The sequence below is a fragment of the Anser anser genome (assembly GCF_964211835.1).
Source record: "Anser anser genome assembly, chromosome: 2".
In the NCBI taxonomy this organism is placed as follows: domain Eukaryota; kingdom Metazoa; phylum Chordata; class Aves; order Anseriformes; family Anatidae; genus Anser; species Anser anser.
Window position 1 is genome coordinate 67,035,652 of NC_139721.1, and position 21,853 is coordinate 67,057,504.

At 34.9% G+C, this 21,853-nt stretch overlaps 1 protein-coding gene across 3 annotated transcripts; it reads right to left on the minus strand.

Annotated features, from left to right (window-relative positions):
• Window positions 1-240: 240 nt before the first annotated feature.
• On the minus strand, window positions 241-18,281 carry LOC310893261 (uncharacterized protein). 3 transcript variants are annotated; one of them, XM_083821945.1, is made up of 5 exons: window positions 17,205-18,281; window positions 15,782-15,834; window positions 9,229-9,276; window positions 3,343-3,460; window positions 241-1,124 (listed from the first exon to the last, which is right to left on the minus strand). In XM_083821945.1, the coding sequence occupies exons 1-5, from the start codon at window positions 17,271-17,273 to the stop codon at window positions 1,104-1,106; spliced, it is 309 nt and encodes a 102-aa protein (XP_083678071.1). In that variant the 5' UTR covers window positions 17,274-18,281; the 3' UTR covers window positions 241-1,103. The 3 variants fall into 3 exon arrangements, 2 of the variants coding, with proteins under 2 accessions (XP_083678071.1, XP_083678070.1); XM_083821944.1 differs by lacking the exon at window positions 241-1,124 and adding an exon at window positions 1,136-1,328 and having other exon boundaries at window positions 3,338-3,460; XR_014578853.1 differs by lacking the exons at window positions 241-1,124; window positions 15,782-15,834 and having other exon boundaries at window positions 3,171-3,460.
• Window positions 18,282-21,853: the final 3,572 nt, after the last annotated feature.

Consider the following 21,853-nt stretch of genomic DNA (forward strand, 5'->3'; position numbering starts at 1 on the left):
TTTGTTATAGTTGTGGAAGTACCATATTTTTCTGTTAAGATCTGAGGATCTTGAATGATGTGAGCCACCACTGTGTAATGTTGCATACTCTCTGTACTCTGTTTGGTCATCTTAGGTCTGGTGTTCCACCCTCCTGCAGCTGAAAAGTCCTGAGAGTTAGGTTACATTTGCATTCATTTTACCCAACACCTTGGAATTATATAACATTTTCTCAGTTAAATGCTTAAAAGACAACTGAGAACAACATTCCATTTCATAAACAGTAATTTACAAAAACAAATTAAGAGACTTGCTGATCAAGGTCTGAGCAGCGTTCTGTCTAAATAGAAAGCAAAGGCAGAAGGCAGAGGAAGGAGAGAAGGGGAGAATGGTAGGGTAAACGGGCAATGAGGGAAAATGTTGAAGTTAAAAATGAAAGAAAGAAGACTGTCATCATGGCCCTTATCAAAGGAGCAAATTAAACTAGAACACAAAAGCCAAAGCACTGTGTAAGCAAGAGGATGCACTCAAAACACACCTAACTGAAGTTAAAATGAACTTCAGCTCTGGATGCACCAGTGATAACAGCCTCTCAGCAATATTCACCTGAATTAAATGTTTAAGTACTGTACATAAAACATTTCTGTGAAAAGGTAAATTAGATTGTGACCTGGTATAATGGTGGAGCAATAAGTGACAGATACGGGTTTGTATATATATATTTTTCCTAAAATTAGGAACTCAGTTCCACATACTCACTTTAACACCAAAGGTTCTGCAGTGGTAAGCCTTTATAATCTCTTTGACACCAACTTTCATGATACTTTTATTAACTGGTTTCATGACTATGTAAATTCAGCTTCACATCTGTGTACCTAATAGGATCAGATCAATGAATCTGGACAAAAAAAATGGATCGGTAGGTTGTGCTTTTTCCTCTTCTTCTTCTTCTTCTTCTTCTTCTTCTTCTTCTCATCATCATCATCATCATCATCATCATCATCATTATTTTATTTCCACATTAGCACAAGTTTGTAAAGGAGCTTTGCAGTTCAAGAAGTGTTTGGAGTTCAGACTATTGCTGTCAACAGCTGGTATAGTAGCTCTTCACATGCATTGACTTATCAGCAAAATATTTGGAGTGCCTTAATGATAAACAAACATAAAACATTTGGCTTAGTCTCATTTGTTTTAAATGATTGATAAGATAACACCATGTTATGAAGAATCAAACTGAAGATTTGGAATATGTAATTATAATCTCCCAACAGGATCCCAACAGGAGTTCCAGAGTCTTTTTTGAAACAACAGTGTTCTCAGATTACAAGACATTGACAGAAGTCTTAGTTCTGTAAGACACATGAAAAAACAAACAAACAAACAAACAAAACACTTCAAATTAAGAATGATAATTACAAATAAGAGACCTTCCTTCTAAGTCTTTTTCATCAAGAAATGCCAAGTTGCCATTTAAAAGACATGAAACAATTTTATCAGATTTTTTTCCCATGCAAAATATTTGCACAGGAGATGCAAATAGCAACAGCACACAAGTATAACTGTATAGTATGCAAGACCATATAATAATAACCCTATTTGAGGAAGCAGAGGACTGCTTTTAGGACTGATTTTAGAATTGTCCAATATTACAGTATGGTCTTAATTTTCATGAAGAAAAAATCAAAAGACATCTTTTCAATTTTCTTTTACAAATCTTAGGCACTCCTTACAGATGTTCAAATGCTCAAAACAGAATTTGAAACTGTAATGTGAATCCACAAAAGGAAGTTTAAAGTATATTGATCGACCAGTTCCATATTCAAGAAGTCATGTTCTTGTGATTAATAAAGATAGAAATATATATACATATATAAATCCAAACTACGTGTGCTAAAGAGTTCTAAATCCATACATAAACACATGGATAAGAAAAAATTCATAAATAAGGATGTGATATCTCATTGATTACATTGTAATTTGCAAGCATAACCACAAGTCTGTAGGGTCCTCACTGTGCTCGCTGCAAATTTTGGAGCCAAACTTTAGGCATCTAAGTTTATAAAGGGCTGCTACCTTGTGGTAGATTGCAGTTGTATGTGCTTATAGAGATATTTGTAAGGATATGTCTGAAGAGATGGCATTCTTATTTTGATCAGTAAAAAAACTGGTAACCATACTAAAATACTCTCAGACTGAATGCCATAAACCTTAAGTTAGGCATGGAGATACAAGGCCAGCTACTACAATCATTTTAATTTTGGAAAAAACTTAGGGATGTTGGTAGGTCGATTTAAGTGAATGTTCAACAGCTCAGAGTTTGATTGTTTTTGAATTAGAATCTTGGGGTCTCAGCTATAGCTGTTATGTATATAAAAAAGTTAGTAATTTACCACAAAATATTTGTTTTTCACTTTTGATTTTTTACGTATTAAGTAACAACAACAACAAAAATGAATTATAATAATGTAATTTAATAGTATATCAGTGAGATACAAAGAGCAGAGAAATAACTTGAGTTACATACAAATCAAGGTCTGAGATACTACCTGCAAAAATATAACATAAACTGCATACAATGTAAAGCTTTTCCACTGAAGTTGTACAAGCTGTAATAATTCCATGCAACATCCAATAACATCCACATCAACTTGGCTCACAATAGGACAATAAAACTGTTGTTATTTAAATTAAACTATTAATCGTATAATACTTTCTTCATCTTGGTTTGATGATGTTTGAATTATATTTAATACAGATTTAAGGACACCTATACTTAATGCAATGAATAATTCTAGGCTATCATCAACTCTAGTTATTTCAATTTGATTTCCTTTAGTGTAACATAAGTATTGAGTCTTGACTCTGAAAGGACCTGACAGATACACAGTTAGGAGTTTTTTGAGATCTACTTTATTTAAAAAATACTTTTAAATGCTAACACTGCATTGAAATTATAGATTAATATTTCATCTTAACAACCTATATAGGAAAGTCTAATATTGTTATTCTGTCCATACTGATTAATCTGAACCATAAATTTTAAAACTGAGATGCAGGAAACTATGGATATTTATTCTTTTAACAACTGAAAAGCCTGCAAGGAATCTTTACAGAAAATGTATGGCACCACAGTGACACCCCCCTCCCCCCCAACCCGCCCTTTTTTTTTTTTTTTTTTTTTTTTCCCTCACAGTTAATTAAGTGTTCTATTTTGGCTGAGAACTGATTTGCAATACTTCAGATAGGATAGCTTTCTTTACGGCAAAGCAGGATGATGATGTCAAATTCAAACAAAACACTGGGAGTTAAGTTGAGAGTGGTTACTTTTGGGGGGACAGGGGCAGAAGAGTAAGCATACTTTACTTGTGCATGCTGCTGTGTTGTGTTTCCTCCAGAATGTACTTGCTGGGGCTGGGAGCTTCTCTTCCTCTGGGGAGCCACTGGCCTGCCACATCCCAGCACAGGGTGAGCAGCCTCCCCACTGCAGGGACAAACCAGAGCAAATCAGACAGCTTAGTCCCTCTGAGCACAGTAAGGAGCTGAAAAGAGTAGGGAGCAAAAGGGAGCACTGTTGAAAAGAGTAGGGAGCAAACAGGGAGAGCAGGGTGTTGCAGAAGGCATGAAGAAACTCAGGATGAGGACTCAGAGCAGTTTTTTTTACAGGTTTACAAAGGCAACATGCTGGAGCCAAGTCGGAGGACAGCACTGATGTGCATGCAGAGAGAGTTTTAACAGGGTCTTTCACTTCTGTCTTGTCTTACCTTGGCATTTTGAATTGTATCTGCTCTATTCAGGTGGTTGCCATATGTGTCTAAATACAGGCATCATTTATGGCTAAGTACCACCTGACTTCTGAATTTGTAAGACCTCTTGGTCTTAGCAAGGTACTGACAGTTTTACCTCAAAGCTTCTAATGCTTCTGTTTGTGAAGATACTCAGAGTCCTAGTAAGAGTTTACAACCTTATGGAAGGCTTGAGAAATAATATCAGAATATAAATGAAGATCCAAATGAATATTTTCAAGGAGGAAGTGCGCTTACCATCAACTGTCATTATTTTCAGTATTAAGTTTCGTTAATAAGAACCTCTGATGTTTGCTTAGGTTTTATGTATAATGTGAGGTTTGTAAACCAATGCAAGAAACACCCAGTTCCTGGCCTCTATTTTTGTTCTTGTTCTCATAAAATATTTGGTTTATTATTATTATTATTATTTTTAATTTTCACTATTGGGCTTAAAATCTTTTGTAGTTAAGATGTAGTGGATATATGAGTTTCAATTAAACTTCTTATTTTCTTTTAGTCTTATGTCATGACATTTTTCTTTAAAATGGGTTCATGTATAAGTCAACTGACATAATTCATAGGTACAAAATAAAAAAATCACATGAAGTTGAGTTTTACTGTTTTTCTTCTAAGAGGATTTTCTGGTATTTTGCTTGTACAAGCAACTGAACAGTATGTGCCTATCAAATGTGAAAGAAAAAGACAACATTTTAAAGAGTTTAGTTGGCATAAACATTAAGATGGGATTCTACTACACTACACTGTGGTTGCAAAAGAAATAACTGATAAAATGATAGTTCAGTCTGTTCCAGGTATTCCTTCCTGCAGAAGATTTGTTGCACATCATATCTGTGGGTAATCATGCTGCTGGTATAGCAGTTACTGAACTGTACCCCTTGTACAATATTTTACCTGCAGGAGGACTGTAATGTTTTACCTACATTCCTCTACTCACTGCTTTGTAATCTACACAGAAGTAGTAAAATGTTTTAATAGCAGAGTGTTATGATAGGTATCTTGTAACAACATAACCTCATTACTTTATAGTATATCCTGCAGAAAATTTGCAAATAGCATAATTAAAATAAATAAATTTCCCACTAAATTAGAGTGTGTTTTGCGACGTAGAAAAGTTCCATGCCTTCACAGGTCAAATAAACAAGCTAATATGATTTCCACAGATTTCTTTTTGTCCTTTGTACTTACGTGGAAGATTGTGACTGCCTCCCTCAGATATGGGCCCTGTTACAATATTCCATCCCATTGTCACACTGAGATGCAATCTTCACAGGATTTTATGTGATAGTTTGTGTGGATGTCTTTGAATTACTTATTAAATAAATGTGTTTTCAGAGATTGGTGTTTCATGATGAACTCAGCTGCACTCCTGCTGCAAGATAGGCTCTGGGTTTGACCTACTCTAAAGGGGGCAAGGTGAAAGAGTCATCTGTCCATGGCTTTTTACAATGGATTTGCTTTGAAGCATGCTGAAGACCTTAGCTTTTCCCACAGTTTTCTGCAGGATGGTGTGGGATTTTATTATAGTTCAGTGTTGGTCATTACTACATTTCTGTACAAAGTGAGGATTTCTAATATACATGTTCCATGGAGCAGTTAGAAACGTGCCATTTAAATTGACGTAATTAACTTGTGAAAGTACAAATAGATCTAATTTATATGGCTGACAACTAGCACGTGAAATTTCTGTCCCTTTTTTGTATTTTACCAAGCTTTCCTCTCAAATATATCATAGCATTATCAAACGAGGAAAGCATTTTTTGCAAACTCTGATACAGAGGAGGGACTTGTTCAAAGAATATTTGATTTCAAAGAAGCCCAGACAGCTGTCTCTGAACCTCTTAAGAGCCCCAAAGGATTCTCATTAGGGAAAAAGCAACTGACTACAAGCGGAACACTGTTTTTGTAACAGATCTTTGTGCTGAGATACTTACCTGGAGAATATGTTTCTAAGCTATTGGCCAAGACCCAGCAATCACCCTGATATATATTGAGTTTTATTACATAATTTTCAAAGACACACTGCAGATTGCTGTGGGTTGAAACTTTTAGCATAGTTGGTCTGAATTATAAATTATTTCACCTTATTTCAAACATTTCCTGTAAGAACAGAGTCAACGCTAGCCTGGATAGTCTGCTTCCCAGTAGTCTTAGAATTTAAGCAGGTTAATTGTAGCCAAATCAGTTCTGTAAAAGCTCGGTTAAAAGTCATCTGCATACTGACTCCCATATACCACCTCCATCCTTATTGTTCAAACTATTCTGTTATTTATTGATGGCAATCATCCATGCTGATAATTACTGTCCATTTAAGAAAAATGTTCATAAATATTTTTCAAAAACCCCAAATGCCAGTTTGAATTTGATCTTTGTTATTCATGCTGCATAAACACCACTTTGAGCTAAGTTTTGTTGCTGTAAGTGTTCACTATAATTATAGAAAAGCAGCCAGGATGAATTTATTAAAGAAATAAACTTAATTTGATTTTGATGGAAGTAGAAAGAATCTAGCAAGGTTAAATGATCCAATTATTACAAAGAAACAAGACGATGTGGTGAACTATCACTAAACTTTAATAACAAACAGAAAAACGGTTGCTATGAGCATTCCATCAATTCTTCAACCTCAGCGAAACTCATAGATCAAATATTTCAATACAAGTGTTTGTAGAAAACTGCTAGATAGAAAACTGGTCAGTAATGATGATATCCTTGTAGATGATTCATTCTTGGAGAATTCTCAGTAAGTTTCAAGGTGCAGATATTCTCCACTATGGAGAACTCTTCTGAGTGGTTTTCCATGTGCTTTTTATTCACTACTTGGTCTTATTTGGCATTACTTTAAACTATCTGAGGGTAATGTTTGATGGTCTTATCTTAAATGTTAAAACTGTATCACAATAATCTTCCTCATCTTGAATAAAATATGCTGTTTACTAACTTCTTTAGAAGGAACACTTTAGAAAAACTATTTAGAATTTCCATTTGCATTTTTTTAATTATATATATATATTATATATAATTATGTATATTATATGTATTTTTATTTCTTCTACACAATGCTATTTTTAAATAATAAATATAAAAATATAAATAAATAAATATAAATATGATAATATAATATATATAAAAAAATAAAAACGGGGAAATACTTCTTTTTCTTTTTTTTTTTCAAGATCAGAACAGTTGCTAATATGCAAATAATAATAATAATAATAAAAGAAATTATACAATCTTGTCTGTATCATAAAGAAATGTGAAGGAAAAAGAAAAAATAGAGAATTCTAGAAAAGAAACTACTCTAGAACTAGTTTATTATATGGTTTTCATGTTAAAAAAATAATCTTTTGTAAAAGAAAAGAGGAGAATGCTTCGTCACCATTCAGTAATCTTAGAGTTCCTCAACTAGTTGTGATTTTTGTGTATTCAGTAGCTTCAATGTATTTCTGTAGCACAGGCTTGCCTGGGCTTCTGCTGAAGCTTTCAACATTTACCATTTACGTCATTCTGTGGTAAGGCATGCCACCCTAACTACATTGCTTTAAAGAAGATCACCTTTTTTTTTTTTTTTTAACCTTCCTCTTGCTAGCTTTTAATGCTTCCTAGGTCTTCTTTATAGTGCAAGTGATGGTGAACTGGCTACCACTGTCCACCCCTTCTCCCCTTCCATCCTACAGATGGTTTTATCATACCTCTTTATAGTTCTTTTATTTTCCAAACGGAAGAAATTGAAATGTTTCTTTAATAACACATACTCTTGGTTGTTCTTTCCTTCCTCTGAATCTTTCCATTCAATGGAAATGGAAAGATTATCCTCCTGGAGAAGTGGGGACGTTATCTTGTGTCATTCAAGATATATGTCAGCCATCTGTTTACTGAGTGACATAAAATATTCTTTGTTCTCTTGCCCTTCCTTTTTAATTCCTAATGGCTGATTTGCATTTCTGACTGCCACATCAACATCAGGTTGATGTTTTCATGTAATTTTCTGTCATAAACCCAAGATCTTGTACTTCAGCAACTGTGTTCAGCTTAGGGACCATCCTTTCATATGGAAAGATAAGTATCAGTCTAGGTTTATAAAAGCTTAATGTCATCCATGGTTTTATTGCGCAGTCCCTGAATTTCATAAAATACCTTTGCTGCTCTTAAGAGGTTGCGTTTGTTTTACTATCCTGAATATTGTCATCAGAAGTTCTGTCAGCCGGTTATCCTTCTTCCTGTGACATGAAAAACATGGACTCTGGAGTAGATCAATCCATTGGAAACCTCCTTCCATCATAAGAATTGACCATCTCTTCCTATGCTCTTGTTCCAACACACTAGCACAGTACTTATCCATGTTATGGCTATGGATTTTATCCTATAACTACATAGTTTTATTGAAAATATTTAGGATGTTTATGGAAAATATCCTTCTCTTTTATCTACATTCAGTTTTTGAACTCAACAAAGTATCACGACTAATTTTAAAATGTTAATAAGCACTGAAAAGGTAAATGAATTGTCTCCATGTTTCTCCAGAAGAAAATTTAACACTTCTGCCATATGATTCAATATAATTAATGTAAAAATATTATGCTGTTTCAAGTACTTCTCATCATGATTATGTAGGGTACTGGCTTAAATTTAGACAGTTGTAATAATAGGCTGTCTTCTCTCCTCTATGAAAATTTTGTTTGTTCTACTTAAATATTAACTATCTTATTTCTGATCAGTTCTTATCCCATGAAAAAAAATCCCAACTAGAACAATTTGAGATGATTTTTCTGTCTAACTATTAACGAAAGGAAATATGAATCTGTACTGAACATATTTCTTTAGGAGGAACAAGTAAAAAGAAAAAAATATTCATCATAAAAATGAAAGTCTTAGAGCAGAAACATGTAAGCTAGCATCTTTAAGTGTTAGAGACAGCTGCTCACTAGTAGTAGGCAGAAAAGTAATGTCAAATAGAAATGCAACAAATACAGGTGAGTATATTTAAAATTGTAGCTGGAGATAGTTTTCTGTAGGTCATCACTTACTGATGATTTCTAGAGAAAATCATATGTTATTACAGTAATGGTAACATGAGAATGCAGTCTTTTCCAGACTGACCATAACCAATTATGTTGTGCTTAACATTCAGCTGCTTTCCTTTTTGCTACACTTAAAATACAACATCTGGAGGGCCTCATTAAATGAAGGTTAGATAATTTACTAATAAACTATTTAATTAGGAATTTGACAGTAAGAACAAGACTAAAGCTCTAAAGCTTTTTTTTTTTCTCCTTACTTGCATTTATTATTGATAAAAAAGAAACCACAGCAGTTGCTGTAGTTTTTTTTTTTCTTGATCTTTGAAAGACACTTTTAAAACAAACTTACTGTTGTTAGAAAAGACCAAATAGAGAATCCACAGTTATAAATTAAAGTAGCACATTAAAATAGAAGAATGGTTTACCTAGCTTCTTTCTGCTTTTCAGATGATTTTGTCATTTTTTCATCCATTCTAGAAAGTTAGAAAATAATCGGTGAATTGTTTTTACACTATATCATTCTGTTCTCTTTATATCAGCAGCATCAGTAGGGAATTTTTTTTCCTAAGTTTTTACATATGACTATCTGACATAAAATACTCTTCAACAGTGAACCTGTCCTGCACTTGCCTGCTTTAGCATGTATTTCAATCATTTCATCATCAGTCTAGCATGAAATACCTCTTGCTGTAATGAAGCTATCTATTCTGGTAAGAATACGGAAAGGGCATCAGTGATGGGTATCTTTTGAGATGACTGCTCCTGTTTAGTATCAACTGGGTTGAGACCTTCTTAACATGTTTCAATTGTGATCTTTTAAAGCTGTCAGGATGGAATGATTTTCAGTCACTTTGTTCCAGAGTAGATTTAAAATCATGTCCCAAAGGTGGTAGATTAATAGATTAAAACGGTAAAGTATTAATCTAATGCACTGTCCTGTCTCCTTACCCATAACTTATAGTATAACTGTCATATGATTATGGCAGTTCTCCAATGAAACAACATACCAATGTTTTGTTCTTTATAAAGAATTTCACTGACTGGTGAATTTTTTATTTCAATATATTATTCCGTATGGAACAGGAAAGTTAAACAAAGAGATCTTTGCAGAATGAAAGATAATAAGAGAATTTGCTTTGATTATTTGGACACATTTGATATTGATTTAATTATGTGTAGTAAATCTGAGTATTGGTTGGAAAAAACAATTTTTCTGGAAACATTTTTTTTTTGTACAGTTACGATTCTCATGAAGTCAAAGAATATTTTAATGCTAAACACCTTAATCTACTTCAGGTTCTTCTCAATAGCTCAACTGTGTTTACATGTGGAAACAAATCACTGTTTTATGGAACAGAAAAAATATTTTTTTCCTTCCTTCTTTGCTAATTGTGACGGAATATATTCTATGTTCACTTATTTGTTGCTGTGTAAATCTGGGAAATATATATATATATTAATTTCAATTTCATTTTATTGTTTTTTTTTTTTAATGACCGTCATTAGCTAAGGAGTTCCTGAGATAAAACTGTCTCTAAAATGACCAACTTTTGTACCTATTTTTAGAATTTTATTAGAATAGTATTTTAAAAGAAAGACACTCATACGTCTCTCAGGAAACTTCCTACCCTGCATTATGAACCGTCCCAGAAACCAGGTATTTTAGAAGCAATTGGATTTACCTTTTAACTCTGTGGAACAGTGCTTTGAAGTATTATGGGCAAAATGTAGAGCCTTTCCTTGTTTTGAGCATGAATATTGGCTGGAAAGCAAGAAACCTATGACCACAAGGTGCAGTCTGTTTTCAGTCAGTGGCTGAAATCTGCTGGTATATGATTGTATAACTGTCAGCACAGTTTAACTTACATGTTTGGTGAGATAAAGGCAATGTAAGTAGATCTACCAAATGTCAGTTGGCTTAAATTTGTGGGTTTGAATAATTCTCTCCTCTGCTCATACTAGTATTTCTTGTATATGCTTCCACTTTTCAGACATGTGAAGCTGTACAGCAAGATTTCATGCCACACATGTTCACTGATGTTTTTCACATTTAAGCCACCATTCTCCAAAGACATGTCAAGAAATACACACTGTTCTCATCTCTTGGTTCTCATCTCCTACAAGTATCCAAGAATTTGCATTTCTCTGTGTTAGTTCAGGCTATGTAAAGGACTCCTTAATGCAGCAGAACCAAAGCTCAATGCCTTATTCTTAAAGAAAAAAAAAATAGGAGAACTATTGGGTTGAACATTACAATAAACTGGCAAGAAAAAGTCTGAGAAATGATTTACAAATCACTTTTCAAACATATCAGAATTAGGAAGCCTGCCAGGGGATCTAAAGGAACAAAGGATGAAGAGCAGCACAAATAAGATAATTTTATAGTGGATATTTTTTTTTTTCTCTCTCTCTCTCTTTTTTTTTTTTTTTTTTTCAGTTTTGTTCATAATTTCAGTTTCGGGAGGTTCAAAAAGTACAATTCTGTTGGGGTGCAACTCACAGTATCTGCCTCAAAATAAAAAATATCACTAAAAGGGTCAGAGGAATAAATCAATAAATGGAACACTAAAAATTATCAAACAGCTAATATTCACCTACCTCGCAGATTTTATAGGTTCCCTAGGATGTGATAGCTGAAATATAACTGTAGAATATAGTTTCCTTTGTAGAAAAGCCCCAAGAGGCAGATTTCTATGAGATCGTTCAGGGGCTATTAGAAGTATGTAAGGTATGTATGTACGTTCCCAGAAAATTGGTAGAAACTACAGTAAACGATAGAATTAGATAAAATGTGAATAACTATATTAGGGGTTAATGTAACCATGAATATAACATACTAGGAAAGAGTCATTAGTTTGTTTCTTTGTTTGTTTGTGAAAATAGTTCTAGTAAGTTAAAGAACCACAAATTCTTTGAAGAAGTCAACAAGGAGGTGAATAATGAAGATCAGTTGAAGTAGCTATTTGGTTTTCCAAAAACAATTTTATATGCAGGTTTTTCCCAAAAGTTCTTGATTGATCTGTTATGAGATCAATCATTTTGTGCTCACATGGATAAATATTTTTCATAAGATGAGAAAAAACATGCAGAAATAAATATTCACAGTGGAAGCAGATCACCAGTGGAGTCTTATACACATTTATGACATTCAGTTGGACAATGATCTCTGTAGTTCCCTTCCAACTGAACTATTCTATTCTATTATATATATTTGCTGTTCACTATGCTAATACATGATTTAAAAAGAAAGCAAATGGTGAGGTGAAAAATTTCACAGGCAATACTAAGCTAATCAAGGTTATAAAAGGAGAGATGCTTGTAAAGTAATGCAGAAATGTAGTAAACTTATCCAGTAATTCTCATGATGATGAGTGAGTGGTAGATGTAATGTCAAATAAAATTAGGGGTAGAAAAATCTGAAGTGACATTTATGGGGGAAAACACTCCTAACTTTGTAGTTCCATGAAAATTATGCTCAACACTAGCTAAAATAAAATAAAATAAAATAAAATAAAATAAAATAAAATAAAATAAAATAAAATAAAATAAAATAAAATAAAATAAATTATGTAATATGACAACAAATAGAGATCAAAACAGATGATGATACTGTTTTGCTGTATAAATTACTCATCTGCATCATGAGTATTGAATGCAGTTTTATCTTTTTCATTTTAAAAAGAGAACAGTGGATCTGGGAAAGTTAAAGGACAGCAGAGGTAATCAGAGGTGTGAAATTACTCCCATGCAAGTAAAAGTCCTGTGTGACTGGAATTTTTTTGTAATGATTATGCCTTAGGAAAGATGTGACACAAGTCTATAGTTTCCTGATGGGAAGGTGAGAAGAGCGGTTAGCACTGCTTCTTCCTCTGCAAGAACTTTAAAATCATCAAATGAAATGTGTTGTTGGCAGGTCCCAATGAGGAAAGGCAGTTTTTCTTATAATGTGTGGATAGTTGTGGAATTCATTGCCAAAATGTTTTAACTGCTAGAAGTTTACTTGAGATAAAAAGTGATTCATGGAATAAATAAATATTAATATGGAAATGTTATTTCTGTCTCAGAAGTTTGAATTGAAGGGTGACAGATTATCCAGCAAAAACATCAGCACAAGTTTGTCCTGATTCCTAACAGCTCCTGAGGAATCTTCTGACAGGTATTGTCAGAGAAAGGATTATAGGGATCTTTGGTCTGACAAGGTGTTGCCATCCTAGCATTTTCATCTGTTCATTTCCTTCCAGGCACTGGCTGCTGAGAAGCCCATGCCCCAAAAGACACTATCACTCACTGATGTTAGACAAATGGGTGTGGTAACTCAGATGTAAGGTTTGCACCTATTCAGTGTTCAAAGGCAGAGAGGTTGAGCCACATGAAACTGGTTTGCCATAAACTTGGATGTGTCAGTTGCTTTTAGGCTGAGTCTGATATTCATGCTTGTTTTGACTGCCATTCACACATGAAGAGAAGGAGGTACAGAAAGACTGAAGAGTCAATTAGAGCAATGCAGTCTGCTTTAAGGGGGAGATGATGATAGGGAGACCCACACTGATGAGTGCAAGAAGAGAAATACTGTCTCTGGAGTTAGCTTCCTATTTGCATTGGATTGCAGAGACACAAAGAATGAGGGAACTGTGAGCACATGAGCAGTCATGAACAGAGTTACAGTGCATATCTTCAGGCTGTTAACTTAATTCCGTATGCATTTCCTCATGCAGTTTGACTTCTATCCCTAATGCGTGCTTCATTCATAGTGTTGTGAGAGTAGGGAAGGAAGAGGGACAAGAATGGTCTGCATTACTGAAAGATACATACTGTATCTTTTCTGATTTGGCTTAAAAAAAAAAAAAAAAGAAGATATAAGGGAAGGAAGGAAGGAAGGGAGGGAGGGAGGGAGGGAGGGAGGAAAACACTCACAACACCCTAAAAAATTATTTCACTGTAACAAGTTGGAAATTATGACAAATTCATATTGGAGTTTCTGAACAGAGACAAGAGAGAGAGAAACCACAGCTACAGTAATTTCCTGCACTGACTAATATGAAATATAATGGACATGTTTGGAGATGCATTAGTTCATTCAAAATATAAACATGGGCAACAACAACAACAAAGAGAGAGAGAAAAGGAAAGAAAAGAGAGAGAAAGATGAGCAAGATATCTGCCAGTCTGACCTGCAGTTTAATAGGGGAAATAACCTGGTTGAAGGTAGGGAAAGAATTGTTCAAATTGTTCAAACAAGCCTTTATGGTGTCTTCATGTGCTTTCATAGATGCCTGGGGCCAGAGCCCTGCAGGGTACTGTCAGTTTCCAGAGGGGCCTTTTTATATATCTTATTTCAGAATTAAGAAGGTGCTTCTTGATAACTCCAAATGAGCTAAAACATGGTGCAGAAGGAAGGTAACATGTACCAGTGCAGACAACTGGCAAGAGTTGAATGGGAAGAGAATTGAAAGGTTTTTGGTTTTTTTTTTTTTTTCCCTTTGTCAAGGGAGGCCCAAATAGCAGAAAGTCCAATATGTTTTACTGTTTTTTTTCCATGACAACAAATAAGGGTCCAGCAAATGGCAGAAAGCCAAAACGTAGTCCACTATCAAAGTATGATTTCTGTCATGTTAGGGAACTATATTTGATATAGCAATAATCTGACCATCTACTGACTCTGAGAGAACAACAACAACAACAACATTGGCTTGGAGCAGCTAAATATTCAAAAATTTCAACTCTGAATTTGATATACTCAAGACAGAAGTAGTTCTTTCTTTATTAGGCCAGATTTATGTTACATAGCCAGAGGGGATATCACACTGGAAAAAGAAGAATGATAGGTTTCTTTGGTGGCTATTCTGATCTAAAGGACTGGGGAAGGTAGAAAAACAGTCAAAGTATGATTTTTCACACATACAGATATGTTTTGTGCACTAAACAGATCATTTTGGTCTAGGAGACACCTTTTTGTAAATGCTTGTAGTATGGGAAAAATACCCATTTTGTGTGTGTGTGTATATACTTTCTTCCCATCTTGATCATTGCTTAGAAAGGCAGTTTATGCATATCTGTTTTTATTCTTGACCCCAAACCACTTTGTTCCAGGAGCAAATGGCTATTAAAATCCTTAAGGCGAAATTCAATGGGTTGCATAGCTGAGCAGACTTTATTAATTACTTTTTTAGCTACCCTCACATTTCATCTTTCAGATCTTTCAGATCTTTGATGATACTATCAAATTACATAGGGTAAAAAATAGATCCTTTCAGCACAATGCTGAAAATAGATCAGTTAAATGGTGATTGCCCACTTACATTTTTTTATACACAATTTAATATTTTCTCAATTAATATGTTATACCGCTAAGACTTTATTAGTTCTCTATCATATGCTACTCATCATGATTGTGTATGTGTATCACCAGTAGTCCTCACTGCCTTAACCAAACTACATAAAAGAAGCAGACTGTGGTACATGCTTCAACATCAGTTCACCAGAACACATATGTTGGGTATTGGGAGGTGTTGTCTTATGTTTAGTCTTACCTAACATCTTGATAAAAAATCCAATCACTTGTGTACATACAAGACAGACCTGAAATTTTCTGAAGAATCCCTATCAGATTCATTTGGCAAACCCTCTTTTCCATATAACGAATTCTCTGGTAACTTCAAAATGTTCTCACTCTCTGAGCATCTCTTCACCACAGTTTTTACAAGGTTTCCTTTGACCAACAGTTTCTCTTTGCATGTGAGAACTGATGGAAGCTCAGACAGTGGTATCCCCACCCCTCACATTTGTCAGACGAGAGTCCTGAGCCCAGGATCACAAAGAAAAGTGAATTCCTAAGGAGGGAAGTAGGAAGCCAGTTGCATACAGTGGCTTTGTATCACTTCAGATCAGCTAGATGTGGACTAACTCCAGCAGGAAGATATGTAATCACATTAGCACAGTGCTGTGCCTGAAGGAGTAATCCCTGCTAGATTCAAGTACCTGCTCTGTCTGAAGTTATTTGGCTCTTTTGCCTTGCAGCTCCCCCAAGGTCTCTGGAGTGGAAAGCATGTGGGAGAGAAAAGAGTGAGAATGGTCATGACTGACTGATGAGTTCTTTTACTCTTATCAGTGTGGAGCCTAGGTTTATTGCTCTGTGCATTTTGGATGCAATAGTCATTGACTAAAATGCACAGGCAGCTTTGAACTTTGAAGCAAGAGCTTCCTCACTTTTTCTACCCCATATATCTCAGGCAAGTTACCTATTTTCTATACTTTGATTTTTCAAATCTCTGAAAAATCTTACCGTTAGTGTTTATAATGCTGATCCTAAAGTAATAATACTCCCTTATAACATTGACCTTAAAGCAAAGATTAACATAAATTGCTTACATTATTCATAGTATGTTGGTTTAGTTAAGCTTGGGAAGATGAAAATGGTATGATTATAAATAAGTTAATTTGAATGTAACTGTGAAGTATCTTAGAATCTGTTTGCTATTTGTGACTGAAACCAAAACTTATAAAAATATCATCTTGCTCTTACCATCTACTCAAATAAAAAATATCTTTCATTAGTGAAGAAAAAAAAAAAAAGAATAATAACAGGATAACACAGTCTACAAAGTGACACATGAGTTACATTTGCAATTAGAATTTTTAAAGTTTTTCTTTCCAGCAGTGGAACCTGTGTTCATATGCTTGTTGGCTAAAGTCTTGGTATGATCTCCAAACAGGAAAGGCTTTTTAAGACATGCATATTACATTGTCTACTGAAACTGCCTTCCAACCCAATATACAGCTAAGACCCATGGTTTAATGTTCAATAACCTCAGAAACAGCCCATTTTAAAGTGTCTTCTCCTTGATTACTTAACTTTATTTCCATCTAAGAAAATGATTTCTTAAGACTGTAATTATTTAAAAGCACTTAAAAGCTGTGTAAGTTTCATTAGCTATGTAACCCTTGTATAATTTCTGTAGCTATTTGTAATATTATCAATAAAAGATGGTATTTAAATATTCATTGATTGATTTATTTGCTATTCTTTTTGCTAAGTAGTGGAAGCCATTTCCACAGAATAACCATTGTCTTGGCAGCAAGTGTCAAGCAACTGATCTTGTTCCATACAATTTCTGTTTTACCTCTGTTTGTGAATATTGTGCTAGTTTTAATTAGTCTTAAAATAATTTAAGAATGCTTGTTAACTTTCTGGCATTCTTAATAAACAGAAAAATTAAATACTTAAGGTGAGGCAGTGATTAATGTTACTTTTTTTTTTTTTTAAACCATGATTTAAAAATATTTTGTAATTCCAAATAAATATTTATCATCACCAGCCAACTAAAAAAATGATTCTGTTGTAAGTCATTAAAAAATTTCAAGAAGACTGCTTTCCTGTAAGTATTAAGCATCATATACTGACCATTTGCTGAAACAGGTGCCATACTGCCTTCTGCTTGCAACTGGTGGTAAGTTGTTTCTCAATGTACATTACTTCTTATAGAGGTAAGTACTTTGGGCATTAGCAGTGTGAAGGACAAGTAGCTGTTTTATAACCACTTCAAACTGTTCTAGCCACAGATCGGTACAGAGTGTTGCCTTGATTCCTGGACAGTGTTTCTTAGCATCATGTACCACATGCTTAGAGCCACATATTCCAATTTCAGAATTGGTGCACCTGTTTAGACCTGCCCTTTCCCAAACAAACTTTGCCTCAAAATGCTAGGGGCTCTGCAAGGTGAGAGTAACTGTTTATATGAATAATTTTATGGCTTTTCACCCACACCCACACCGACCTCCTTTCAGCTACTGCACTGCCAGATGTATTTAATTATTGCCATAAACTGTAAACACTACTGCATGACCATTTCCCCTTTAGCAAGATTGTGTGTGTGAAAAAAGTAAACAGATTGTATAACAAAGTGTTCTCTAGCTGTCAGCAAGGGCTTTGAAAATAAAACACTTCCCTCCCGACTCACAATTGGCTGACAGTCGGCACATAATGAATAATAGCTCCTGGGGACCAGCAGAAAGATGTGTGGGAAAACTTTAATTAAAAGCTTGTCAGTACAATTTTACCTGGGTGACATCACCTGACTGAAATCCTGCTGCTGGGCTTTGTTGTCTATAGGATCGCAGGTAGCGTACTTGTTTTGCTGACAGCAAACAATTCAAAAAGTACTTAAAAACACCGGGGGGAAGATGCTCTGCTGCCAGTAAAATATAATCCATTTGTGGTGTTCTAATTTTCTAATTAGCAGCTGTAGAAGGCTTTTCGTTATTGTGGGAGGAGGGTGACAAACAGGTTTTTGTAGCTCATTATGTATGATGCCCTCTTGATTATGTATTTTCTTGACATTCCGTTCCAGAAAAGTTTGTTCCAAAATCAAATACATTTCCAAATGTAGACAGCTGGGCTGGAGCCAGAAGTATAGACCTATCATCAAGTTCCCAGCTTGAAGCTCTCTTAAATCATAGCACAGACTCCAAACAGCTTAAAAGTTCACAATGGATCAGACTGTACAATATTCATAAGGAATAGGACCCTGATGATAGTCACACACAATCAAGTCCAGGAGAAAATTCACGATGCCAGAATTGATTCTACCTAACTCAAGACAGTAGTGACCAGTGCAATGAGGTGACACTCATGTTTTCATACGCCTGTTAGCGGAACATGGCAGTGGGAACCCAAAAACCCCAAATTGGTCCTAAAGTCATAGTTAGAAGTATTAATGGAAAGAAACTCTCATATAGCACTGCTGAATTCATTATTAATAGTAAAGCTCGGCTATTTTACAAGTAATTTGTAGTAATGGAGAATAGTTTCTCATAATTTAATGTTAATTAATTCAGTTACATCATGATCTAGTTGAAGTCCTGAGCTGACTTTAATGGGAATTGGCTGGGTCTGATCCAGAAGCCACTGAAGCCAATGGAGTATTTCCATTGATTCTGAGAGAATTTGGTTTGGGTGTGTAGATGGATGAAATTTATTTACCTGACAGAGGAAAGGCTCTCACTGAATTATGTTTTTGCCTCCCTTATGAACATTATCTCAATTTCCTTAATTTTATATAATTATGATTTGCAAAATATTGAGGAAAGTATTATATTTAATTAGTGGTGAACAAAAGTAAACAGGAGTTTATTTTCTTACTGCATGCTAAAATTGGATGATGTTTTTGGGCACCTATACGTGAGTAATAACACAGAGAACAACTACCAGGTAAGACTAAAGACAGGGCATCTAAACTCAAACATTTCTGGTACAAAATTTCTCTGCCAAATAGTTAGTCTGAAGATTAATGAAGAAGGTTTTATCACTTTTTTTTTTTTAATAAGAAGAAGAGGATGGAATTAAGCAAGTGGGAAGGAAAACAATGAGCAATTACTTAAGTATTTTCCATTATCCTTTGCTGCTCTGACATAATGTGCAATAACACTTAATTCTTTAGAAAGAAATATACCTCTCTGAGGCTTTCAGTACATGGATATTACAAGAGAAGCAGGTGCTTTCACACTCCAAGGGAAAAAAAATATATGTGTGTGTTATGTTAAAAGTAAAATAATTGTAATTTGCTAGTCAAAATGATCATCACTTGTTTGATGATGGGTATTATTTATTAATTCAAATTACTGATGCACAACAGGATAATTCTTTAGAGCAACTCTCCAAATTGCCTCAAGATAGAATTTTGTAGTTGCTGAGAATCAGGACTTTCAAGGGAGGCCAGGACTCCTGGTGTTTTGTATGAGTCAGAAGTTTCTGCTTAGGCTAAATGACACCTTGAGAAAAGTCCCCAGAACCTCTGTCTACTTGAGAATCAAGCAGGTATGTGGCCAGACAGTATCTTAACAATCAGGTCACAGAAAATTCACTGACTTCATAGCTTTCCTTCTGGAGGCCTGCCATTTTGCATAGAACAGGTGAATGTGTGTAGAAAGGTCTTCAGGGAATAAAAGACAGACAGGATATGAGGAGTGGTGTTTCAGAACACTCCCCTAAGGAGGGGGTTAGTAGAAATTTAACTTTACATATTTGATGGAGCAGCAACTGGAACTCAGTGTTCAAATACTGAACTGGGGAGCCTTTTTCTGTTTCCATCCCTATTTAAGTATGACATAAAAAGTGAACAAAAAGTGAAAGAACTCTGAAATCAGTGCAAAGAAAAGTGTGTTCCACCCAGCCACTGCAGAAAAGCTTGGAACTTTATATTTAAATCATTTCTCTTAGGAATTTCTGCTGGAAAAGACAGAACCCAAACCCAGATTTCCTATAAACTAGGAAGCAGAGTTTCTATAAACTAGAAGCAGAGGTTCACTCTGCTTTTAGAGCAGGACAGGCAAAAGACTTTCATTTAGTTTATATTTCTCTCAATATACGTGTGCTGTGTGTTGAAAAGGAGGAAATTTTAAGCATGATTCATAACTTTTATCTCATATTCCTTCTTTCTTTCTTTAATACACTTTTGTTGAGTCATCTGAGGAATCCATAGCTTTTTAGAACTAGCTAAAATGAAAATGAGAATTTTCTCACACTACTAGCTTCATGGGACATTTCAGATGGAGGCTCTTTCATGCGTTTGTATTCAGTCTGGCTACCAGAACACTGTCATTGTTTCAATCTTGCTAGTCACTTATTCTTACATTATTATTCAAGAACTGACACAAACAAACAAACAAACAAACAAAACAAAACAAAAAAAGACAACTTTGCCAGCTAACAGTACTATATTTGAAGATCCAGGACAGAGAAATCTGGCAAGTAAGGGAAGCAGGAAGAATATGTTGATTGTCACATGAAACTAACTTGGTTATTGAATTCCAGTTTCTGTTATCAGGAATTCTCATCTCATAGGGATGATCTTTTCTCCCTCAAGAATTCATCCTTCAAGGCATAATATATTAGTGTTAGAGAACAAGAATACTTGCAGCCTTCCTCTCATACATAAATCTAATGTGATACACAACAGTGTATCAATATAGATGTATCAATATAAATAAACTCTTTGATTTTGTTTTTAGTAAATAATTTCCATGCCTGGTAAAGTATGAGAAGACAGGATTTCACTTACTGGCATGAGCTGTCTGTGTGATCATGAGGAAGTCATTTATGGTCTAACGATAATTATGGTCTAATTCATTAAAGTACAAAGTGCTAAGGATTAGATGCCTATATTTCAGGCTATTGGTCTGTGGCATTCAGATTCCTAAATGAAGGGGAATTTTTACCCTGTTTGTGTGTGTGTGTGTGTGTGTGCATGTTGGGTGAGTTGGGAAACAACTATGTGTCAAATAGAACATTTAGATTTCTAGGCTGGGCAACAGGAAAAGCCTGCAGTGAGTGTACAATCAGCCTGTAAGAAATTCCCACATCAATATGGAGAGAAGAACCTTTGTCCTTTAGTGTTTTGAGCTCAGAAAATTTACGGTCATCAGTAAAACACTAATTCTTTTTCTTCCATGCTGGTATTTGAGTTACTAACAGATATTCCTTCTTGTGCTGTCTTTATGTATCTTAAGACTTCTCTCTTCTCAATCTTGCAACTTTCACAAGGCAAAGGAGAGAGGACATATTCTTTTTTTTCTCTTCTCCACCCAAACTGCCTGTAAGCTTAAGTGTTAATGTGCCTCTTTGGGATCTGAGAGATATATATTTGAATCCTCTGGAGAGGAGTGGTGAAGCCTGATTTGCATGTTGTAGGTGATCATACCTCTACAGAAAACAAAGCATCAGTATCACTAGTTCATGCTGTTCTTTTTGCAGAGATAGCGACAGTGGTTGCTGGGTTTTGCTGGTAATATAATGCTTCTGGAGCGCATGGTTCAAATACACCAACTGGATCTAGCGTACCAAGGGTGGCTGAGCCTAGTCAAGGGCCTTGACAGTGTCTAACTTTGTGTTAGTGGTATTATACTGCTATACATGTACAGAGTAACTATGACCTGTAAGGTCATGGATTACAATCAACACTGGTTATAATGGCATCAGAGAAGAAATTTGAAGGTGATGGCAAATTCAGATGTAACTTTCTCTAGAGCAAGGCACAAGTTCTCCTTTAGGTACCT